Source organism: Ornithorhynchus anatinus, chromosome 16 (genome assembly GCF_004115215.2).
Source record: "Ornithorhynchus anatinus isolate Pmale09 chromosome 16, mOrnAna1.pri.v4, whole genome shotgun sequence".
NCBI lineage: Eukaryota > Metazoa > Chordata > Mammalia > Monotremata > Ornithorhynchidae > Ornithorhynchus > Ornithorhynchus anatinus.
Window position 1 is genome coordinate 8,908,683 of NC_041743.1, and position 19,089 is coordinate 8,927,771.

The 19,089-nt window shown below is 37.5% G+C and overlaps 1 protein-coding gene across 4 annotated transcripts in view; it reads left to right on the top strand.

Annotated features, from left to right (window-relative positions):
• SOAT1 (sterol O-acyltransferase 1) overlaps positions 1-19,089 on the top strand; it is a 46,120-nt gene extending 27,031 nt beyond the window's left edge. For all 4 annotated transcript variants that reach the window (XM_039914293.1, XM_007668934.3, XM_007668935.3 and 1 more), the window contains 11 exons: positions 385-492; positions 3,782-4,064; positions 5,227-5,305; positions 5,650-5,728; positions 6,778-6,823; positions 8,224-8,353; positions 9,278-9,375; positions 11,607-11,705; positions 12,521-12,656; positions 13,931-14,076; positions 14,586-19,089. In XM_039914293.1, coding sequence (XP_039770227.1) covers positions 385-492; positions 3,782-4,064; positions 5,227-5,305; positions 5,650-5,728; positions 6,778-6,823; positions 8,224-8,353; positions 9,278-9,375; positions 11,607-11,705; positions 12,521-12,656; positions 13,931-14,076; positions 14,586-14,642 — 1,261 coding nt within the window. In that variant the 3' untranslated portion in view covers positions 14,643-19,089. The remainder of the gene's footprint in view (positions 1-384; positions 493-3,781; positions 4,065-5,226; positions 5,306-5,649; positions 5,729-6,777; positions 6,824-8,223; positions 8,354-9,277; positions 9,376-11,606; positions 11,706-12,520; positions 12,657-13,930; positions 14,077-14,585) is intronic.

Below are 19,089 nucleotides of genomic sequence, written 5' to 3' on the forward strand. Positions count from 1 at the left end.
CCTAATCCTGTTTGTTTAGCTATTATTAAACTGAGCTAAAAGTTTTCCTTATTTACATAATTGCCCACTTTTTTTGTATGATTCTTGTAACTTTCTCCACCCTTTTCATAATTTCCTGCCACTAAAAAGAGTTGAAAGGTAAATGATAAAGATGACCAAGTACTCTGGAAAACTAATCTATCAATTGTATTTATTGAGCACTTACTGCAGAAGGTTGTACTAAGCACTTGGGAGGTACAGTATATCAGAGTTGGTAATCTGTTACCAGCCCACAAAGAATTTAGAGTTTAGAGGGGGGAATGAAGAAAATGTCATTTAAATTCAAGGTATTATCAGTCCTCGTATGTTCTAAATATGTTTCCTTTGTTTGAATTCCCTTTATAGTGAGTTATTTGAAGTGGACCACATCAGAACAATTTATCACATGTTTATTGCTCTCCTGATCCTCTTTATCCTCAGTACTCTGGTAGTGGATTACATTGATGAGGGAAGGTAAGAAAACATACTAGTAATTGGGGAATTTGATAATGAATGTGGAATTTTGAATCTTTTCTAAACAAGAAGTTATCTTAAATTGCACTGAGTAATCATTCCCATAAAATACAAACCCCAAAAATGGAATTGTGTGCCTTCCTCCAGTAAACCTAGAAGAAAATCAAATTTGTAGAACACTTGAATCCTTAATACTGCACTTTAAAATATAAGTATAGATATCTGTAGGACTCATTCAAAAGGGAAAATTTAAACACACAGATCCATCAAGCTCTGTGTTAAAGATAAATGACTTTTTTTTTCTACTAATGTATTATAAGAGTTTGAAAATGGATGAATTTGGAGGTGACTGGAGTAGTTATTCAAGACAGGGGTTAAACTGTTTTTTGTAAAGTTGGAAGTGCCAGCGGAACAAAATAATCCCATCCCAAAAATGGAATTTTATGTAATGCTGTAGAAATCCATATATGTTAGTCATTTTAGTAAGTAGGTAACTTTACTTCTCCAAAGGCTATACCAGATTTCACAAATGTTTATATTTTATGATCAATGGACAGGTTGACCATTGGATATTTTCGACAAAATTCAGACCCAACTTTCAGAGCAGTCCTCTAAGTAAATCAGTATTAGTAGGAAACCAGTTAGGTGTTTCAGGGTTATGAATAGTGTGAGTTGGGGTATATTTGTAAGAGCCTTCAGAAGAGTTTCAATTATGCAGTGTGATTAATTCTACCCAAATGAGAATGGGTAATATGGTTTCATTTTGACCGTTAGCATCTAACTTTGTTTTTGTGTGTACCCAATGGTCAGTAAGTCATTAATACTTTAATTGCTTTCACAAGCAATTGTCAGGCAATTTGTAATCTGAAAATTAATGAAGCATTTGCCTTTTATTCAAAATCTTAAATATCCTAAATATTTACCCTTCCAGAATCTAACCAATTGTTTTGACCACTGGCATGTTAAAAAAAAAAAAAAAATACAAAAAAAACCCACAAAAAAACCCAAACAACAAAAAAGCAAACAAACAAAAAAAACCACCCTAAAATATCCTGTAAGTTAATGAGCTTGATTCAAAATAAATTAGCCTTCAAACAGACTTGAACCCTTTATTTAAAAAGCCATCTTCAGGTCGATGGTGTAATGCTACTTACCCACTATAACCACTAACAAAATGATCTTCCCAATCAATTATTTATTGAGCAGAGCACTGTACTAAGTGCTTGGGGAAGTAAAGTAGGACAGACCCATTCCCTGCCCACAACGAGCTACTTGTAATCCAAGTGTCATTATCTTCAACTCACCTCTCTCCTTCAACCCACATATTAAATCTGTCTGTCACTAAATCCTGTCAGTTCTACATGTAAAATACTACTAAAACTTACCGTTTCCTCTCCATCCAAACTGCTACTACACTGATCCAAGGACTTATTATACTCCACCTTGACTACTGCACTATCCTTTTTTACTGGCCTCCCTGCCTCCTGTCTCTCCTTACTTCACTCTGATGCTTGGATTGTTTTTCTAAGAAATTGTTCAGTCTGTGTCTCCCTGCTTGTCAAGAACCTCCAGTGGTTGTCCATCCATGTCTGCATCAAACTACTCCTTTCCACCATCTTTAAAATATTAATCAGCTCGCCCCCTCCTACCTCATTTGCTAATAAGTGCCTCATATCACCTATGAATCCCTATTCTATGCTGTTTAACCCCTCTGAATTTATTTGAATGTCTCTCCCTCTCAAGTGAAAGCTTCCTTGTGGGTGGGAATCATATCTGCCAACTCTTATGTGTACTCTTTCCAAGTACTTAATACAGTGCTCTGTCTGCAGTGCTCAATAAACATCACTGATTGACTTTACTGAGACACCACACCCTTTCCATACAGGAATGTAAATTTGAATAGTGAGTAGAATAGTGTGGCAGCCAAATCATATGTTCTTAGACCTTCAAAATAGAATGTGATTAGTCTTGTTTTTCCACCCCTCTTTTTTTGAAAAAAGTACTGGGTTGGCAACAACATCCTGTCTTCATATTTACTGGCTTCTGACTACGTTGAATTGTTTTTTTCAAACCTTCTTGAGCCTGGTTATCCCGGCACCAAAGTTTTTATTTCCTTGAGGGGCAAAACAAGAAAACTAGTAGTTAAATGCAACTGGAGTTAAACTTCCCAAGTACATAATGTATTGTTAGTAATTTAAGCACTGGGGGGATTTGCATTTGAAGTTAGTGACTATGATGCATGCTACTCATCTGTTAACTTGGCATTTGTCTCTTTGTTATTTCCACTTGTCATTCAATTTTTCTACTTAAAGATAAAACCATTCCAAAATCAGCATATGGAGAATCAGTTCTACAGAAAATTGGCCCATTTAACCTTGCACTGCTTTATTTGGTGTTCAAGTATTTAAGTGCTTGGTTCCTTTCAGAAAATCGTAGTCTCAAGAAAAGTAACCTAATGTAATTCAGCTACTTATAGCTTAACATTGGAGTAACATTCTTTAAAAGTGAGGCTTTAAGAAAATTCAGTTATTTAAATTAGGGGTTTAGATCTTACGTGGCTAAAAACTAGTTCATTTTAAATTATATTAAGGAATCTAGTACAGCAGTGATGATTTGTTACAATTGGTGGAAGAGGTTAAGCCAGAGGGTGGATCATCCAGGCAGTCATCTTGTTGTGGCTAAGCAACATTCTAACAGAATACTGCACAACATTAAATGAACATGCTTTCTAGTATATTAATGATGATGGAGCCAAAAATGCCAGAAGAGTGCAGTAGATTAGTAATGTAAAGGCAAAACAACTTAAAAAAATGTTAAATGATATATATTTTATTATAAGAATATGAGTCATTCTTGGGAAGGAAGAGGAAATGAATCCTGCTTGACAACTTTTGAGAAGGCAGTAGGCAGTGAAAGATTGCCTAGTTTTAATCAGGTAGGTTTCAACTCCTCTGAAAAAAACAACTCACCTCCTCCTACTGGGCATAAGAAAATAAAGATGTCTTGGTTCCTCAAGTGAAAAGGGAACAAAAGGATTGCCATGGGGAAGAAAGGTTTGTCTAGTCAAATACCATTTGATCACATTGATGTAGTCACTAAAATAGGGTGTTTGCTATACTAAGATGAAGAACAACATACTGAAAGTACAGATTGCCAAATTTGTTATTTCTAGGCAGGAAACACTAAATCGCAAGGATTATTAATATGTATAGTGTTCTTAATGTTTTCTAAAAAGTCAAGATAAGCTTTTTTAGGTAAAACTCACTTTTGTTCTGTTTTTTTCTTCCAGGCTGGTGCTAGAGTTCAATCTCTTGTCCTATGCTTTTGGCAAGTTTCCCACTGTTATTTGGGCTTGGTGGACTATGTTCCTGAGCACACTAACTATTCCTTATGTACTCTTTCAACAATGGGCAAAAGGATACCCCAAGTCCTCTTATCCAGTGATCTACTCTTTATTCTATGGACTGCTTTTCATGGTCTTCCAGATCATAGGCTTGGGATGTGGACCAACCTATGTCGTCCTGGCATACTCACTGCCTCCAGCCTCTCGGTTCATTGTTATCCTTGAACAGGTAAGACTCAGGGTAGTTCTGTTGGAGTCCCTGTGAATTGGTAACTATAAATATATACCAAAGGAGTATAATGCAATGCTGCTTTGCCCAGGTCCTGCTGTGGAGTGGGATATCGGCCAATGGGTGCCATCCCTTTCTCTTCCACCGTCATTTCAGGTCACTAAGGGCTGAGGGAAACAATAACTGTTACAGTGCTATACAAATGTGAAGAACTGCATGTGGCAGATGTCTATTTGATAAGGATTACCATTTCCAGGAGTCCACAGGGACAACTCTTTATTTACCCTTTTTGTGATAGGTTTGGATAAGAGGATCACCTAGCTGGATTTTTCGGCCAGATTCTTCTTTAGTGCCCATCTGTATATAGGCCCAGGGTCAGTTGAGCCCCAGGATTTTGTCTCCTGCAAAATTCGCATGTCTATAGTGTCATCCCAAAGGGCAAAGGGAAATTCCCAAGTGCTCCATGTATGGTCATCACATCAAATATGAAAGAAGTCTGACATATTTGATAGTAAAGACTATTGTAACTTAAAATGTTCTTAAGGCCAGCTTTGATATAACACATGACAGCTTCTTGGTTCTAGCATATAACCAAAATTAAGGTTTGGTTACATTAATCCTGTGATTAATGTAATCCAGCAACAGCAGATAAAATGTTTTGTCTTTAAAGACCATATTAGTCTAAAAATGTTTTTGCTTGGACAGTGCAAAAGACTATCTAAGGAAGTAAGTTGATGTGAAAAGGGGAAAATTGTAAATTGAGGGGAAGGAACAATTCAAATAATCTCAATTTATGAATGAGTACTTTTACTCTGATTAACTTGTTTTCTGTCTTCATTTCTCACATTGCTTGTAGCAAATTAAGGCTATATTTGAAAATTATTCCAAGAATTCCTTTTGGATTGTTCATTATTAAATAGTGATGTGATAGTGTTAGTATGAAGCGCAAAAGGAAGCGATTCCTAGGTTGTGTACCCTAGCTTCACAAAAGAATGTTTTTTGGTTCTTTGGCAATCTAATATTACTTCCATTATCTGGTTATACATTTTCAGAGGACAAACGGGCTGGTATACCTAGCATCAAGAGAAGCATTGGAAAATATTTTCTTTTCTTTATTCCAAAGTGGAATTAAAATCATTCTAGAATCTTCTCTCTCTTATAGGTTCGTTTTGTGATGAAAGCACATTCGTTTGTAAGGGAAAATGTGCCTCGGGTCCTGGCCTCCATTAAAGAGAAATCCAGTAAGTAATGAAGTACAGAGAAATTCACTGTGCTGACCCATTGTGGCCTACTACTTTATTCTATAGGGTATTCACTGAGTTACGTTTACCAAAAATAGGTAGTATCCTCCCTAGATACACCCCACTTTATATATTCATTATTTCATTTTGCCTTTGGGATTCAACACTTCTTAGTTTCTTTTCTCTTGTCATACTGGCAGAATTTTAATCTTACTGGTATCTGAATTTGGTTTTGAATTTCCTATTCATTTAATTTTGGCTTCGCTTTTATTTCTAGATGTGGTGAGAGAAAGATGAGCATCAATATTAAGTTTGTCTCTCGTGCTCTTTTTGTTTTTTTCCAGATGTCCCAATTCCCCAAGTGAACCAGTATTTGTACTTCTTGTTTGCGCCTACCCTTATCTACCGAGACAGTTATCCCAGGTAATGACAGCATGCAGTAAAGTATGCCATCTTTGCTTTGTAGCAATGCTCCTAGTTAAGGAACATTGTAGCAATAATCAGGCTTCAGTTTAGGAGAATAAAATTTGCATTTAGGAGAAGGAAGGAAAGTTAGAGAAGGGAAGATTGGAATACAGGGGACAAGTCTAGTTTGTGTCATAAATTTCCCCTCCCACCCATGTAAGTCGCTTGACCCACAAACATTATACCAGCCTTTCAACTCACTCGTGAATATCGTGGTGATTTTAATATGGTGGTTAGCACCTGACAATCAAAGAACTATAGGACCACTCTAGAGATGAGGGGCAGGGATCCTGTCCACCAGTTTTGTTTTATTGTACTCTCCCAAGTAATTGCTTATTACAGTATTCTAGGTGTTTATACACTAGCACATAGTGTTACTAGGTGTTCATCAACTCAAAGGAAATATTTTATCGCAGTGCTGTTAGAGAGGAGGCACCCTATTATAATACCTAAAAGAATTAGCAGCCTTTTTCCAGATCAGGCACTCCAAGAGAATGAGTTTCAATATTTGGCCACATCCAAAAGGAAACTCTGCATGAGTACTTTGAAAAACTAAAAAAACTCTGATTATCCATGTTGGCTAACACATAATACTGTAATAGGAGATAACTAAAGAAAGTAAATTCAATGAGATTTAAAACCGCAAACTATGATTTACGGCAGAAGAAACTCCAAAATGATCATCAGTCTCCAGTTCCTTGGAATACATTTCAATCAGCTTAATTACAGGATATGGGCTTAAGCATATAAAGCCAACAGTGTAGACGTAGATTAAAAGCCCTCTTCCAGGGAGAGAGAATTGAAGGGGATATTTTTTTTTTTTTTTGCCACCGATCCCAAGAGAACACAAAAGGGCTTAGTTCCACCCAGGACTACCCTTCCCAGACATGGAAAAAGTAGCTGCTAAGTGTTTCTTTGCAATTTCCTTAACAAAGCCAGCTTTTGGATGTCTTAAACATAAATTGATGATAATGCAGCACGTCTAATTGCTTCCTTATCTCTTGTAGGACTGCTACAATAAGATGGAGCTATGTGGCAACCAAATTTGCGCAGGTAAATTTTTTGTGTGTATTGTCTGTTAATACAGTGTGTAGGTGGGGGGAATTGATGGAGAGCATGCATAATTAAAAATATTGTACTTGGTCTCCAGATAAATCATAAAACACTGAAGATCCTAGAACTATCTTCTTGAAAGAGAATAACAAAGTCCATCTAGCTATTCCACATGGGGTGAACAGTTGGCTCCTTTACACATCCCAAGTAGTACATTTGACTTTTCTAAGTCAAATATAACCCTTGGTACTGTGGGTCCTTTCCTTAGCTTTATTCCATGGGCAGTGGTCTATTTTATTTTGTTGACTATAATCCCTATTTTGTTTGAAATGGAGTGAATTGTTTATAAAATGAGAACAATTGTCATAAGTCTCCTATCTTTTGTCCTAAGGCCCAAATCAAATTATTAACTACAAGGCACACCTAGAAGTTAAAGGAATTTCCTTTGTTGTGGGCTAAAAGGGGTCTTTTTTTTTCCAAGCCTGGACTCGTTGGATGCAGCAGAACGTAATAGAACATGCAATTGGAAGCCAGGAAATCGATTTTTCTAGTCCTGCTTCACCTTGTACCTACTTTATGACTTAGGAAAATTGGCTTAACTTCTCTGTACTTGTTGTCTTAGCTGTAATATGAGGATCAAAATATCTATCCTCCCTCTCACTTAGATTATGAGTGGGGTGTGGGATGAGGCTCTCTGACCTGATTATCTTGTATTTACTCCAGCACTTAGCACAGTGCATAGTAAGCACTTAATAAATATCATCATTATAATTAGCACTTAATAAGCATCAACATTATTACTAAATAGCAGAAGAGAAAGGTTTGAAAGCTTGGGTTTAATGTCATTTGGGAACGGGTGGAAAGAAGAAAATATATATCATGTTATAATATACCTGGAGCTGGACAGCCACAAATTTTGTCCTCTGTTCTTGCCTTCTTTTGGATCACAAGTGGAACACACACATTCCTCCTTTGCCCACAGGGGCACTGGTAAGAAGCTCAATGAGGAATGGTAAGGACTCGAGAGAAACAACACCCCATTGCTGTTACTCTCTGCCCATTGTTTCTGCTGGGGAGGCAGAGGAACACTAGACAACCAGTGGTTGTAAAGGTAGTGGTGCGTAACTACTTTTTTAAGCTTCTGCTAACTGCAGGGACACACCAAACTTAACTTCTCCCAGCATATTCCTCCAGAGTTGAGTGCTTACTGTGTGCAGAGCACTGTACTAAGTGCTTGGAAGAGCACAGTGTAAGAGTTGGTAGACATGTTTCCTGACCACAATGAGCTTTACAGCCTATCTAACCACCAGCTAGATGGCACTTTTTTCCAGAGTGGAAAAAACCAAGTACTTAACAGTGAAAATCAACCAAACATCTTAATTTTCTGTATTTCATCCCAGGTGTTTGGCTGTTTATTTTACGTATACTATATCTTTGAACGACTCTGTGCCCCCTTGTTTCGGAACATCAAGCAAGAGCCCTTCAGTATGAGAGTGTTGGTCCTCTGTGTCTTCAACTCCATTTTACCAGGTAAGATGGATAGCAGAACAGAGCCCTGGCTGGTAATGAAAGAGGGGAAAAAATGCAAGATTCTAGTGGCGAGTACACTGCTCTCTTTGAAAGTGACATACTGAGTAATCTCCCTGGGTTGAAGTTTAGGAATAAAGCTTTTTCTTGACCAAATTAGCACTCTGTCGCAAAGTCTCGGTCTATGTGTAGAGACTCATTAGTGATTGCTCAAATAGTGAAATCTTTCATGTGCAGGCATATGGCTGATTGCCTAATCATGGGATTGCTACATTTTCTTCCCGTGGCTACTTCCGTTGCTCTATAAAAAATAAAACTTGCAGCATGGTATTGATATTCAAAGAAAAAAGTAATCAAAGCATGTCTCTGCAGCTCCAGTTGTGTTATCATGGCACTTAGTACTCAATATTCTTAAATGACTGTACTGAGTGTTTACTGACCAAGTTAACTGGGTGAAGAATTCTGTGGTGTTTTGGCTGTGACTTACTCTTGGTCATAGCGTGTCAGGCACAATAAGGGGCTATTTACAGTCAGTACAGTGGTTTAAGACATTTCTATTCCTGAAGAAAAATTTTATGGTTCAATTGCAAATAAGAGGTGAAAGAGCGACTATAGTATCTTAACCTCCCTGAATTCAAATAAATGTGTCAGGGGTGCAAACACATTTTCCAGGTGCTATATCCATGTGACTTGGAATAATTGTAGCTGAAGCTGGGTTAAATAGCAAACTTGATTGTGATTCTCTCTAAAAGCTATTGTTTAGTGTGGGGAAAAAATGATCAAGCACTGTACCAAGAGGAGACCCTGTAAGTAATAGGAAAATAAGAAATACAGCTATTTTAACAAAGTCTTGCTAAGCAAAGATTGCAGAGTCACACATGGACATGCCAGGAAAAAATCTGACTATTTTAAATACTCTCTTTTCAGGGGTACTGATTTTTTTCCTGGCCTTTTTTGCCTTTCTGCACTGCTGGCTAAATGCTTTTGCTGAGATGTTACGCTTTGGAGACAGGATGTTCTACAAGGTAATGGGGTTGGAAAGCTGTAGATATTTGCTCATTTCCTTTTTATTCATTTAATTTTATCCCCCAAACTCTCAGCACACTTGTAATTCATTGGGGAACTGCTGAGCATAATTACTGGGTAATAGCATAAGCCTCTTAATATTGATTTAACCCATACCTATTCTTTTTCTACCCATTTGCAAGTTCAGGTAGTGGCCAAATGAAACAGAACTGGTAGGAATGTGATGCAGGTAAAGGTAAAGGCATTTCTTCCACAACATAGTATTTGTGCTCCTGCAACTCCTGTAATATCCAAAATCATATTGTCAATAACTGTTTCAGTGAGAAAGAGGGATTAGGAGAAGATGGTTCAAAATTAGTTGGCTTTTATTGCATGGGGTGAAATTCAAGAAGGTTGTGGAAGGTAGAATGCTGTCAACCCCAGCACTTAGAACAGTATTTGACACACAGAAAGCACATAAATACCATAACAATAGTAAAGCTTAAACTTAAAACTAATATTGGTTTCTCAGGTAGTTATCAGTGGTCATTAATTTACCCTGTTTAAAATGTTTCTAGTAAATATTGATTTTTAAATCCTTGCAAATGACTTCCTTTGTGATGCTAATAAAGGATTCCAGGATTTCCTCAGATTCTGTAATTTTTGCCAGGAAGCATTTCTGGAAGAGGCCCATCAAGTCACAACCTACTCACACCTTATATGGGCACTCTGCTGTCTTGTGCTTCCATTTTGTTCTCTCTGAACTGCCAAGTGAAAGCACACAATAGCAGTAGTAGCATGTATGAATCACATCTACCAACTGTTATACTTCCTCAAATGCACACAGTAAAAATCCAGTAAATGCCAGTGTTTCATTAAAAGTATTCTTTTTCTTGTCAGCTTACCTCTTCTCCCTTTCTCTCCATTTGTCAAATTGCTTTAGTGTTGTTTTGAGGAGGGAGATTGGAGGAGGAAAGCATTTCCCATTTGTTTTCCAGGGCATTCTCCTGCTTAAGACAATTGCTTTTGAAAGTTCCTGGGTTTGGAATCAATCCTTAGACTAGTCTAGAAGAAGGTTTCTCCAAGTCTGGCTTCACACTGTCAATTAATTGTACCCACTCTGGTTTCTTTGGCGAAGACAGTATATGAAAGTAGTGATTTCAGCAGCTTCCAGTGAACTTCCCAGAGAGGCATTCCAAGCTATTCTGCCTGGCACCCTTTCTAGGGTACTGGCATGGGCACTGAGTGTTGTTACTTATCCTGCCTTATCCTGAGGTTCTGGGGAACTCGTGTTTGTCCCTTTTTGGAGCCCCACTGCTGTAGTGTCACCTCTTCAAATAGCTAGAGGCAGCTAGAAAACTGGAATTTCAGAACCTGAACACACCTTACACCTGGGCTAAAGCAAATGCTTTGTTCAGCGTCCCCTCAGATGTAATGAGAAATCTTCCTGTTGAGACTCCCCTCACCCTGTATGATATGGATTAATGACTAATTAGCACATTGCAAGTGTTACCATCTTTAGAGCATAATGCAAGTAAAACCTCATATGGCTCAAGTTGCATTCTTGTAAATCATAATGGAATGTGAAACTGAACTAAGAACATTTGAAAATGCTATGCCCTGTTACACTAATGGTCAGTCTGCCCAGCCTAGGATTCTTTCACAGTACTTGGAGGAACAGGATGCTTGGAAGAGCTTTTTGGCAGTGTGCCTCTGGTTGTAGAGTGGGTGGCTGTTTCCTGGATAGAGGAAGGGGTGAATTAAACATGCCTTCCTAGTGCTTCTGCCTACTTGCCTCTTTAAATTTGAGTGTGAAACAGGATGTAGCTTACTTCCCCCATCAGCGTCTCATTGAGGCTCCATAACCTGTTCTGCTTATAGGAATTTTCTAAACTAAATGAATCCTTTTGTTAGAATGTAGAGCAAAAACTTCCTCCTTGTATCAGAATCTGATTTTCTTTAGAAGGAAGGCAGGAAGCAGGGCTATATTCATATAGAAACAGCATTTTACCAAGGAGCCCCTCATTCCCCAATCAATGCTATATATTGAGCACTTAATGTGTGCAGAACACTGTACTAAGTCCTTGAGAGAGTACGATTCAGTAGAATTGGGTAGACACAGTTCCTGCCCTCTTGGAGACTAGAGTGGCAAGGCCAAGTATCAGTCTCATTTTGTTGAAATTGTAATATGTAAAATAAAATGACTTTTTTCCTCCCCCTTTTACTCTCTTTCCTCCTCTCCCCTCCCCAGGATTGGTGGAATTCCACATCCTATGCCAACTACTACCGGACCTGGAATGTTGTGGTACATGACTGGCTATATTACTATGCTTACCAGGATTTCTTGTGGGTAAGTAGGGAGCTATAGATTTTAGTCACAGTGTATGAATGCCTTTTTTTTTTTTTTTTTTTTGGAAAGGCAGCAAAAATCAAGAGAAAGAGGCATGTTTACTCAGTTCCCACCATGACAAAGGTAGTGACAAAGGTCTTCCTGCCTTGTTGGATGGCCCTGGGCCTTCTAGGCTTCTAGGTTTGACCAGACTATTACTGTGAGAAGAAGCAGGCTAAATTAGCTTTAATTAACAATCTTTGGATTCTATATGATGCCTTAAGTAAATTAGGAAATAGCTAGGGCAGGGTGGGTGAATCTTACCAAATTGTCTTAGTGGAACAGTAGAACAATAATTGCTTTAATCCCCTTGGATAAAGTCAGTAACATCAACAGAAAAAGCTCCTCAGTGGTGTAGAGGGAGGGGAAAAAGCTGTTCTATGTGAAATGAGTTCATCTGGCTTAAATGTAGAGCTTAGTGTGTGGAGGGCTTTTCCCATATTTTCCACCACTTTTGTTAGGTGGCACTCTTATCGTGTCAGCTGATGGTCTTGTAGAATCTCAAAAGCAACTATTTAAATAATTTGAAAAGGCTTGCTTTTTTGAGGTGGAAGGGATTGTGTGTTTTTTAAAATCATTTTTTAATGCAGTTTAGAAGGTGTTTGTTTTTTTTTTTTTTAAAAAAAGTTAATCTGCCTTAGCTATGACAAAGCTGAAGGACCTTTAAGTCTTTGTTTTTTCCTCCTTTAGCGTTTGAACTGAAGGCAGGATCTGTATCTCCTTGTATGCATTCGGAGTTCAGTATATACTAATGACTGTTTGTTCCTTCACTCAAGTTTTTCAGTAAGAGGTTCAAAGCAGCTGCCATGCTGTCCGTCTTCGCAGTTTCAGCTGTTGTTCATGAGTACGCCCTGGCCCTCTGCTTGAGCTTTTTCTATCCAGTCCTCTTTGTACTCTTCATGTTCTTTGGAAGTAAGTTTCTCTCTGTTTGGAATACTGGATCTCAAAGAGGAGAATAGACCAGGAAGGTTGGAGCCAGTAAAGTGTAGAAAGTTATGCAGGTAACTTTCTGAAAATAAAAGCCAGTAATTTGTTAAAAATGGAGATCACTGGCTGATCTACAGGATGGATTCAGTGCAGCTGTACCTGAAAACAGAACAATACATGTTGATCTTTTGAGGTCCCTTTCAGATCTTTGATTCAAAGGGTTGTAATGCATGCTGGCTGTTAATTTACCTTAATGCTCGCCTATGCTCCCGAGCCATCCTAAGTCTGGCCTTCTACAGGATAACTACAGTATTTCAATTTAGGACAGACCTTAGTAAACCTGATAATTGGGGTTTCATGTGTTTTTGAACAACCATTTTTCCATGTACTATTTAGACTCAAATGTCTGCTTTTAATCCTTCATTATCAAAGAAGATTATTTTTGTAGGGTGTTTTGGGGTTTTTTGTACTTGTGAATATTCACAAGGATATTCTCCTGTGTGGCCACAGGCTACACCCCCATCCCTGCAAGCTGTTACTCATTGCATGCTGCTGGTTACATGGGGCCCAGGAAAAAGAGTGGATGGTGCAGTACATACCCTCTCCAGTACTTCAGAAACAACTCCAGCGTTAGGCCATCCCTCCCTCTTCCTCACCCTTCAAATTCCAACCTAAAACTATATAAAATAGGCTGGCTGAAAAGACAGTGCTGTTGGCCAAGGCCTAAGTGTCTGACCATCCCTACTGAGGGCTGCCATACATACCTAATAATGTTGGTATTTGTTAAGCGCTTACTATGTGCCGAGCACTGTTCTAAGCGCTGGGGTGGATACAGGGTAATCAGGTTGTTCCACGTGAGGCTCAGTCTTAATCCCCATTTTACAGATGAGGTAACTGAGGCACAGAGAAGTTGTGACTTGCCCACAGTCAGCTGTCAAGTGGCAGAGCTTGGATTTGAACTCATGACCTCTGACTCCCAAGCCTGTGCTCTTTCCACTGAGCCATGCTGCTTCTCATAATAGACTAAATAGACTAAAGAGCTAGATAATAGTCTGTCATTTGTATGTCTAAACAGTGTCACTTGTAAATACGGTTGGGGTCCTTCTACCAGAAATACTGACTTTTCATATGAAGGACAACTATATATTGATTGAGTATTGTGGTCTATGTTAAGAACATTCTAATAGGGGATGACTAATGTCTTGAGCCACTAATCCTTGATGAGTGTCTCAATGACTAGTTTGCTTATCTTATTCCAGTGGCTTTCAACTTCATTGTGAACGACCGTCGAAAAAGGCCTATTTGGAATGTGATGATGTGGACTTCTATCTTTCTTGGCCAAGGTGTCATCCTTTGCTTTTATTCTCAGGAGTGGTATGCACGTCAGCATTGCCCCTTGAAAAATGTGAGTAATCAGCTTGGAAATTTGAAGAATCTGTCCTGTAATACTGAGTGGAGGTGGATGGCTAGTGAAAGAAGGGGAAGGCTAGTTTGTCATTTAACATTTTGGGGAGGAGAATAGGATTAATTTAGTGTGAAGAGAATGATCTTTGTTACACCTTGGAATTAAGTTCTGGTCACTCCATTTACCTCCTCACATATGAGAATACTTGTGTATTTGTATCTTGTCCCTATCCAAGAAATTTTTAAAATTGAAATTAAAATAAACTTGTACTATAATAGTATTATTAGCTTCATGAAGTCAAGCAATAAGACCTGAAAATCTTTTGTTTTTTTCTTCCCAAATAGACTTAAAAAAGGAAGTATATGGCCTAAACTATTTTAGAAACTTGTTATAGGTGTATGTGACACATAATTTCCTTAAATTATGAAGCTCTTGCTAGTGCTCTGCATTCTGAAGCTAGCTTGTATTTAATGGTTTGGTGGGGGTTTTTTGGTGTTTTTTTTCCCCAGCCCACATTTCTGGACTACATAAGACCACGATCCTGGACCTGCCGCTATCAGTTTTAGAAGATCGAACTTCGTATCTGTGAAAATTAGTTATACTTTTTGATTAGTGGGTAGCAGCTGCTCTTTTTTCAAGCTGTTTTGAGTCAGTTCAATTTAATTGGACTGCGACAGGCTTGAAAAGTAGCTTATGCCATTCATTGATAAAAACTACTTCCTTGACCATCATCTAAGGCTGAGCCCCTTGAAATATTGGTCAGCTGAGTAGGACTACTTCCCTTTTGGGGATTAGTAACTGAAATAGAACAGATTGTCTCTGGTTCAAATCTACCTGAAGCTCGAATGGCATCCGTCCAATTTTCTTGAACTCATTCCTTCTCTGTAGCTCTTTCAAGTTTATCAGATTGAAATTTTGTACATTCTTTGAAGCTCTACTTTGCTGCTAGGGCACTAATATAACAAAAGCATCACATCTTTGTGCCATGGAATTAGCCAAACACAAAAGAGCTACTGTTATGACTTCTACAGTTCAGAATTTATTTCTAATTATATTCTTGGGATGTAATGATGGATTAAAAAGTAGAATTGGGGAAAGGAAATAATTATTAATCCAACACATTTTCAAAGGTGATAAAGAGAATTTTGAGTAACAGTATATATTTATAAAATTGCACAAATCTGGATTACTAAATCAAAAGGTAGCTTTCAGAGTGCTGGCTGCTGATTTCTTAGTATTTTCTCAAATTATGTGGTGGTCTGTTCCACAAAGTCATTTTGATACAAAAAGAAGTTTGACTTTCCCCTGGAGTTCATTTAGCGTAGTCCTTTTGTGCTCCTTGGAGGAGGAAGAGAAGATTAGCTTTCTCCATTTTTTTTTAAGAAGTCCAAGTTGTTTATACTAAATTGCATTGTTTTTCAGATATCATGTTTGAATTTTGTTTTTTTGAACTTCTATAAAAAAAAAAATTGAAACAACTCTTGACTTTGTTTGAAATCCAAGTTTAAATAGGTATTTCAAGGTGAATTTGAATCTAGCATTGAAATCAGCCTCCAGCAAAGTTATTTTGTTTCCTAAGAATGAATTCATTCATCTTAAAATATTTTCAGACTGTAAATTATCTTTAATATAAAGGTGATTAGATTCTAAATTTCCAGTAAGATGAACACTGCAGATTTCTTTTAGTTATCACTCTTTATAGTGGCGATTCAGTTTGTGGAACAGTTTGAAGTAGCAATCATTTTCAGTAGAATGCTTCATAGTTTTACTTAGAGGATTCTATTCTTTTATGCAGTCAGACACCATTAGGAAAAAATGTGAATCTTTCAGGGTGCTGGCACAACATTGAGAATAATCAAAGCTCTTGATCAGTGACTAAATTAGTATTTCCAAAAATGCAAGTATCACCCTTGTTCTGAATCTGTAGAAAGTAAAGAAAGTTAGACTGGTAAGAAGAGGGAGCTCTGTAACCTGAAAGAAAGGTTGACTCTCAATGTTACTCTGAATATTTCACATATTGGGTCGATTTTACGTTGAACTAAGATGTCAGATTTTTTCTTACTCTTAAAGTGACTTTTTTCCCCAATCTCGACTTTAGCAATAGTGGTAGGGAAAGGAAATAGATTAGTTCCAAAATTAATGAAAATAGAACTCTTTTACCTTTTGAGCCATCCTCAAAAAATATTCAAGACTGCACTGAATGAGGACTGAATAGCTATTTTGCTTTTCTTATGTTTTGTCACAACCAGAATTCCTAGCCTTTCAATTGGGGTCTACTGGAGTTTTGTGTTCATTCTCATTTCTGGAATATCAATTGTTCCCTTTTCTAGCTGACCTAATATGGTGCTTCAGCTTACCTGGAGAAATTTTAGTTTAGAACCCTATAGGGGGCTTTTTATCTCCTGCTGCTGTGTCCCATCATTGAATGATTTAATGTGAGAACTTGAATCCTGCGGCTGCACTGAATGGGAGTTTGTTGAAGTTCTTGAGAGCTTCTGGGATGATGATTTGTGCCATTACCTCATCGGGAAGATCAGCATTTAAAGTGAAAAGATGTTTTGGTGGGTGTTCTTTAGAGCTGAAAGATTAAAAACTGTTAATAGTTGAAATATTATTATTGATAAAACCATGATCCAGATGACTTCAGATGCGAGCATGCAGAGGTCTTGTCTTAGAGAATGGAATCCGTAAATTGATTTACCACATATATTGGTGAACTTCTGAATTTACCTTGATTTTTCTAGTAGGATATTAAGGAGACTTCAGTTGCTTAAAACCATTTAAATATCTGGTAGAATCATGTGCAGTTAAGTGTGGCCAAAAGAAACTTCGGATTGAGCATGTGAGCAGTGTAGCAATTAGGTGCCACAAATAGCTTCTCCTATTGGGAAAATAAAATTTCACTTACAATAATTGTTTAACTGTGTATATATGTGAAGGATGAGCTTCTTATTGTTATACATGATGTTTCTGGGAATTTCTATCAGCAAAAAGAGGATAGGTCTTACATATCTTAGAATTCCATCCAGGGATACACCTGCTGTTCCTAAATTACTAAAGATCTTAACTAGTTTTTGAGTCCCAATTTCTTAGGTGCAATACAAATCACAAGTGTTTGTCATCAGAAAAAGATGTTCAAGGGGTCTTAGACAAGAAAATACCATAGATGCACCAGGAAACACTCAACATGAGCTTACCAGATGTTGGAAAAACAAGTCAAGCATGGTAAACCTGTATGGTTCAATAACACATATTCTCAAAACTGATTTTAACCAAGTTATGGGAATGTTTTAAATGCCTTGCGCTTGACTTGGAAGAGAGTTGCTATTCTTGGGAAATTTCATATTTTGTTTTTGGCAAACTTGCAGGACTTAACATGCTCCCTTGCAACAGAATTTTCAGGGGCAGCATTGTTAAAGGTAACTCATGGGGTAACGTTATTCTCAGTTTTGATACTTGGAAGAGCTGCAGACTTGAACTTAAGTATAGCCCTAGATGAGGTAGCAAGAAATATTGGGCTCACAGGGACCAGCAGGATGTGATTTTTTTTTTTTCCACCAATAGGTAAAAGGGTATCTCAGGAACTGTTTGCCTGTCTCTTGCAATTTATTTCAGTCCCTTCTGTCTTACAGTGTTGAAAAATCTGTTTCTTTGTTTTTTTTCTTTTTTCATATCTAGGACAGATAAATAATGGGTTAAAACTTTTTCATAGATTTCTTGCCAAAAGTTAATGGCTTGTAAAGTTAAAGCTAAAATTTGGAATTGGAAGATTATTGGTGGACAATGTAAATGTCAAGATACAATAGGGAATGCAATGAGTGCTCTTCAGGGAAGTTTCATAAGATCCTTATGAATTCATGAAATCTGCCCCAGGCATATATTTCTGGGGAGAATGGGAAGTAGAATTAACCTTGACATATACATATTTGATTTTAGGTTGGTAGTTGTCTCCTTACATTTACAGACTGTCTCATTAAATCAATAGGATTCATGTTTTTCAGAAAGGGGAAAAAAAGGATCTACAGACTTTTGTTGGGGGGGAAAAAGAGGAAAGTTTAATGAGCAAAGGCAGGAAAGTTGGGTATAAAAGCCTCACCTGTTTTTCACTGTTTCTGTTGACCAAACACCTCTTTCTTTCCCAAATTTAGCTGAAATTCACTGACTCAAAATGATTAAGCTGCTCAAACTAGATGAGAAACCTAATAGCTTGTTTATGCTCCCAATTGAAAATGTGGGAAGATACCTTTTATTTTTTATAAAGGCTTCCCTTTTCTTTTAGGGAATACTTTACATTTCTATATTTTAATGGAGCTTCATGGTTGACTTCCATATTTGGGCATCACACTTAAGCTGTCAGCACAACTACTGTTAAAATATTAATTTACATAGGTGCTGCACATTGTTCTTAGTGATGTTGGTTTCAATGTTCAGTGATAGGGCACTCTCTGGCCCCACAGTGGTGTAGAAACCTGGGAGGGATGCCTCAGCCAATGTTGACATTTTTCTTTTGAGCCCAATTTTGGGTCTAAACGTCATGGGCAAAAGTGCCAAGAAATGAACTTTAAGAATGAGGGAGGGACTGGTGTAAGTGTCCCAAATCAGCACTTTACCTCTTGAGCCCAAACACTTTCTTCACTTGTTTCAGCCATTCAACACTGTACACGTATCCAGGCTCTTCAGAGAACAGTAAAAGGGTCACTCCAATCTGAATTTGACTTTTGTAATCAGAATTGTACAGACTTGCCTGCCTTTTGTTGCTTTCCCTAGTGCCTGTTGTCTTTGAATCTGAATCTTTGTCCAATCACTGGTACTACAACTTGTTCTGTATACATTGTACTAACTTTTTTAAAAAAACTTTTTTAACTTTTGGAAAAAATATATATGGAATGGTAATTCTGCATATATGAAGACTATGGTAAATAAATATATTTGGAAAAAAATTGGTCTTCCTGATGTCACAAAAATGTAACTTCTATTTGTTGTTCCTTCATATTAAAAGAAATATTAATATTA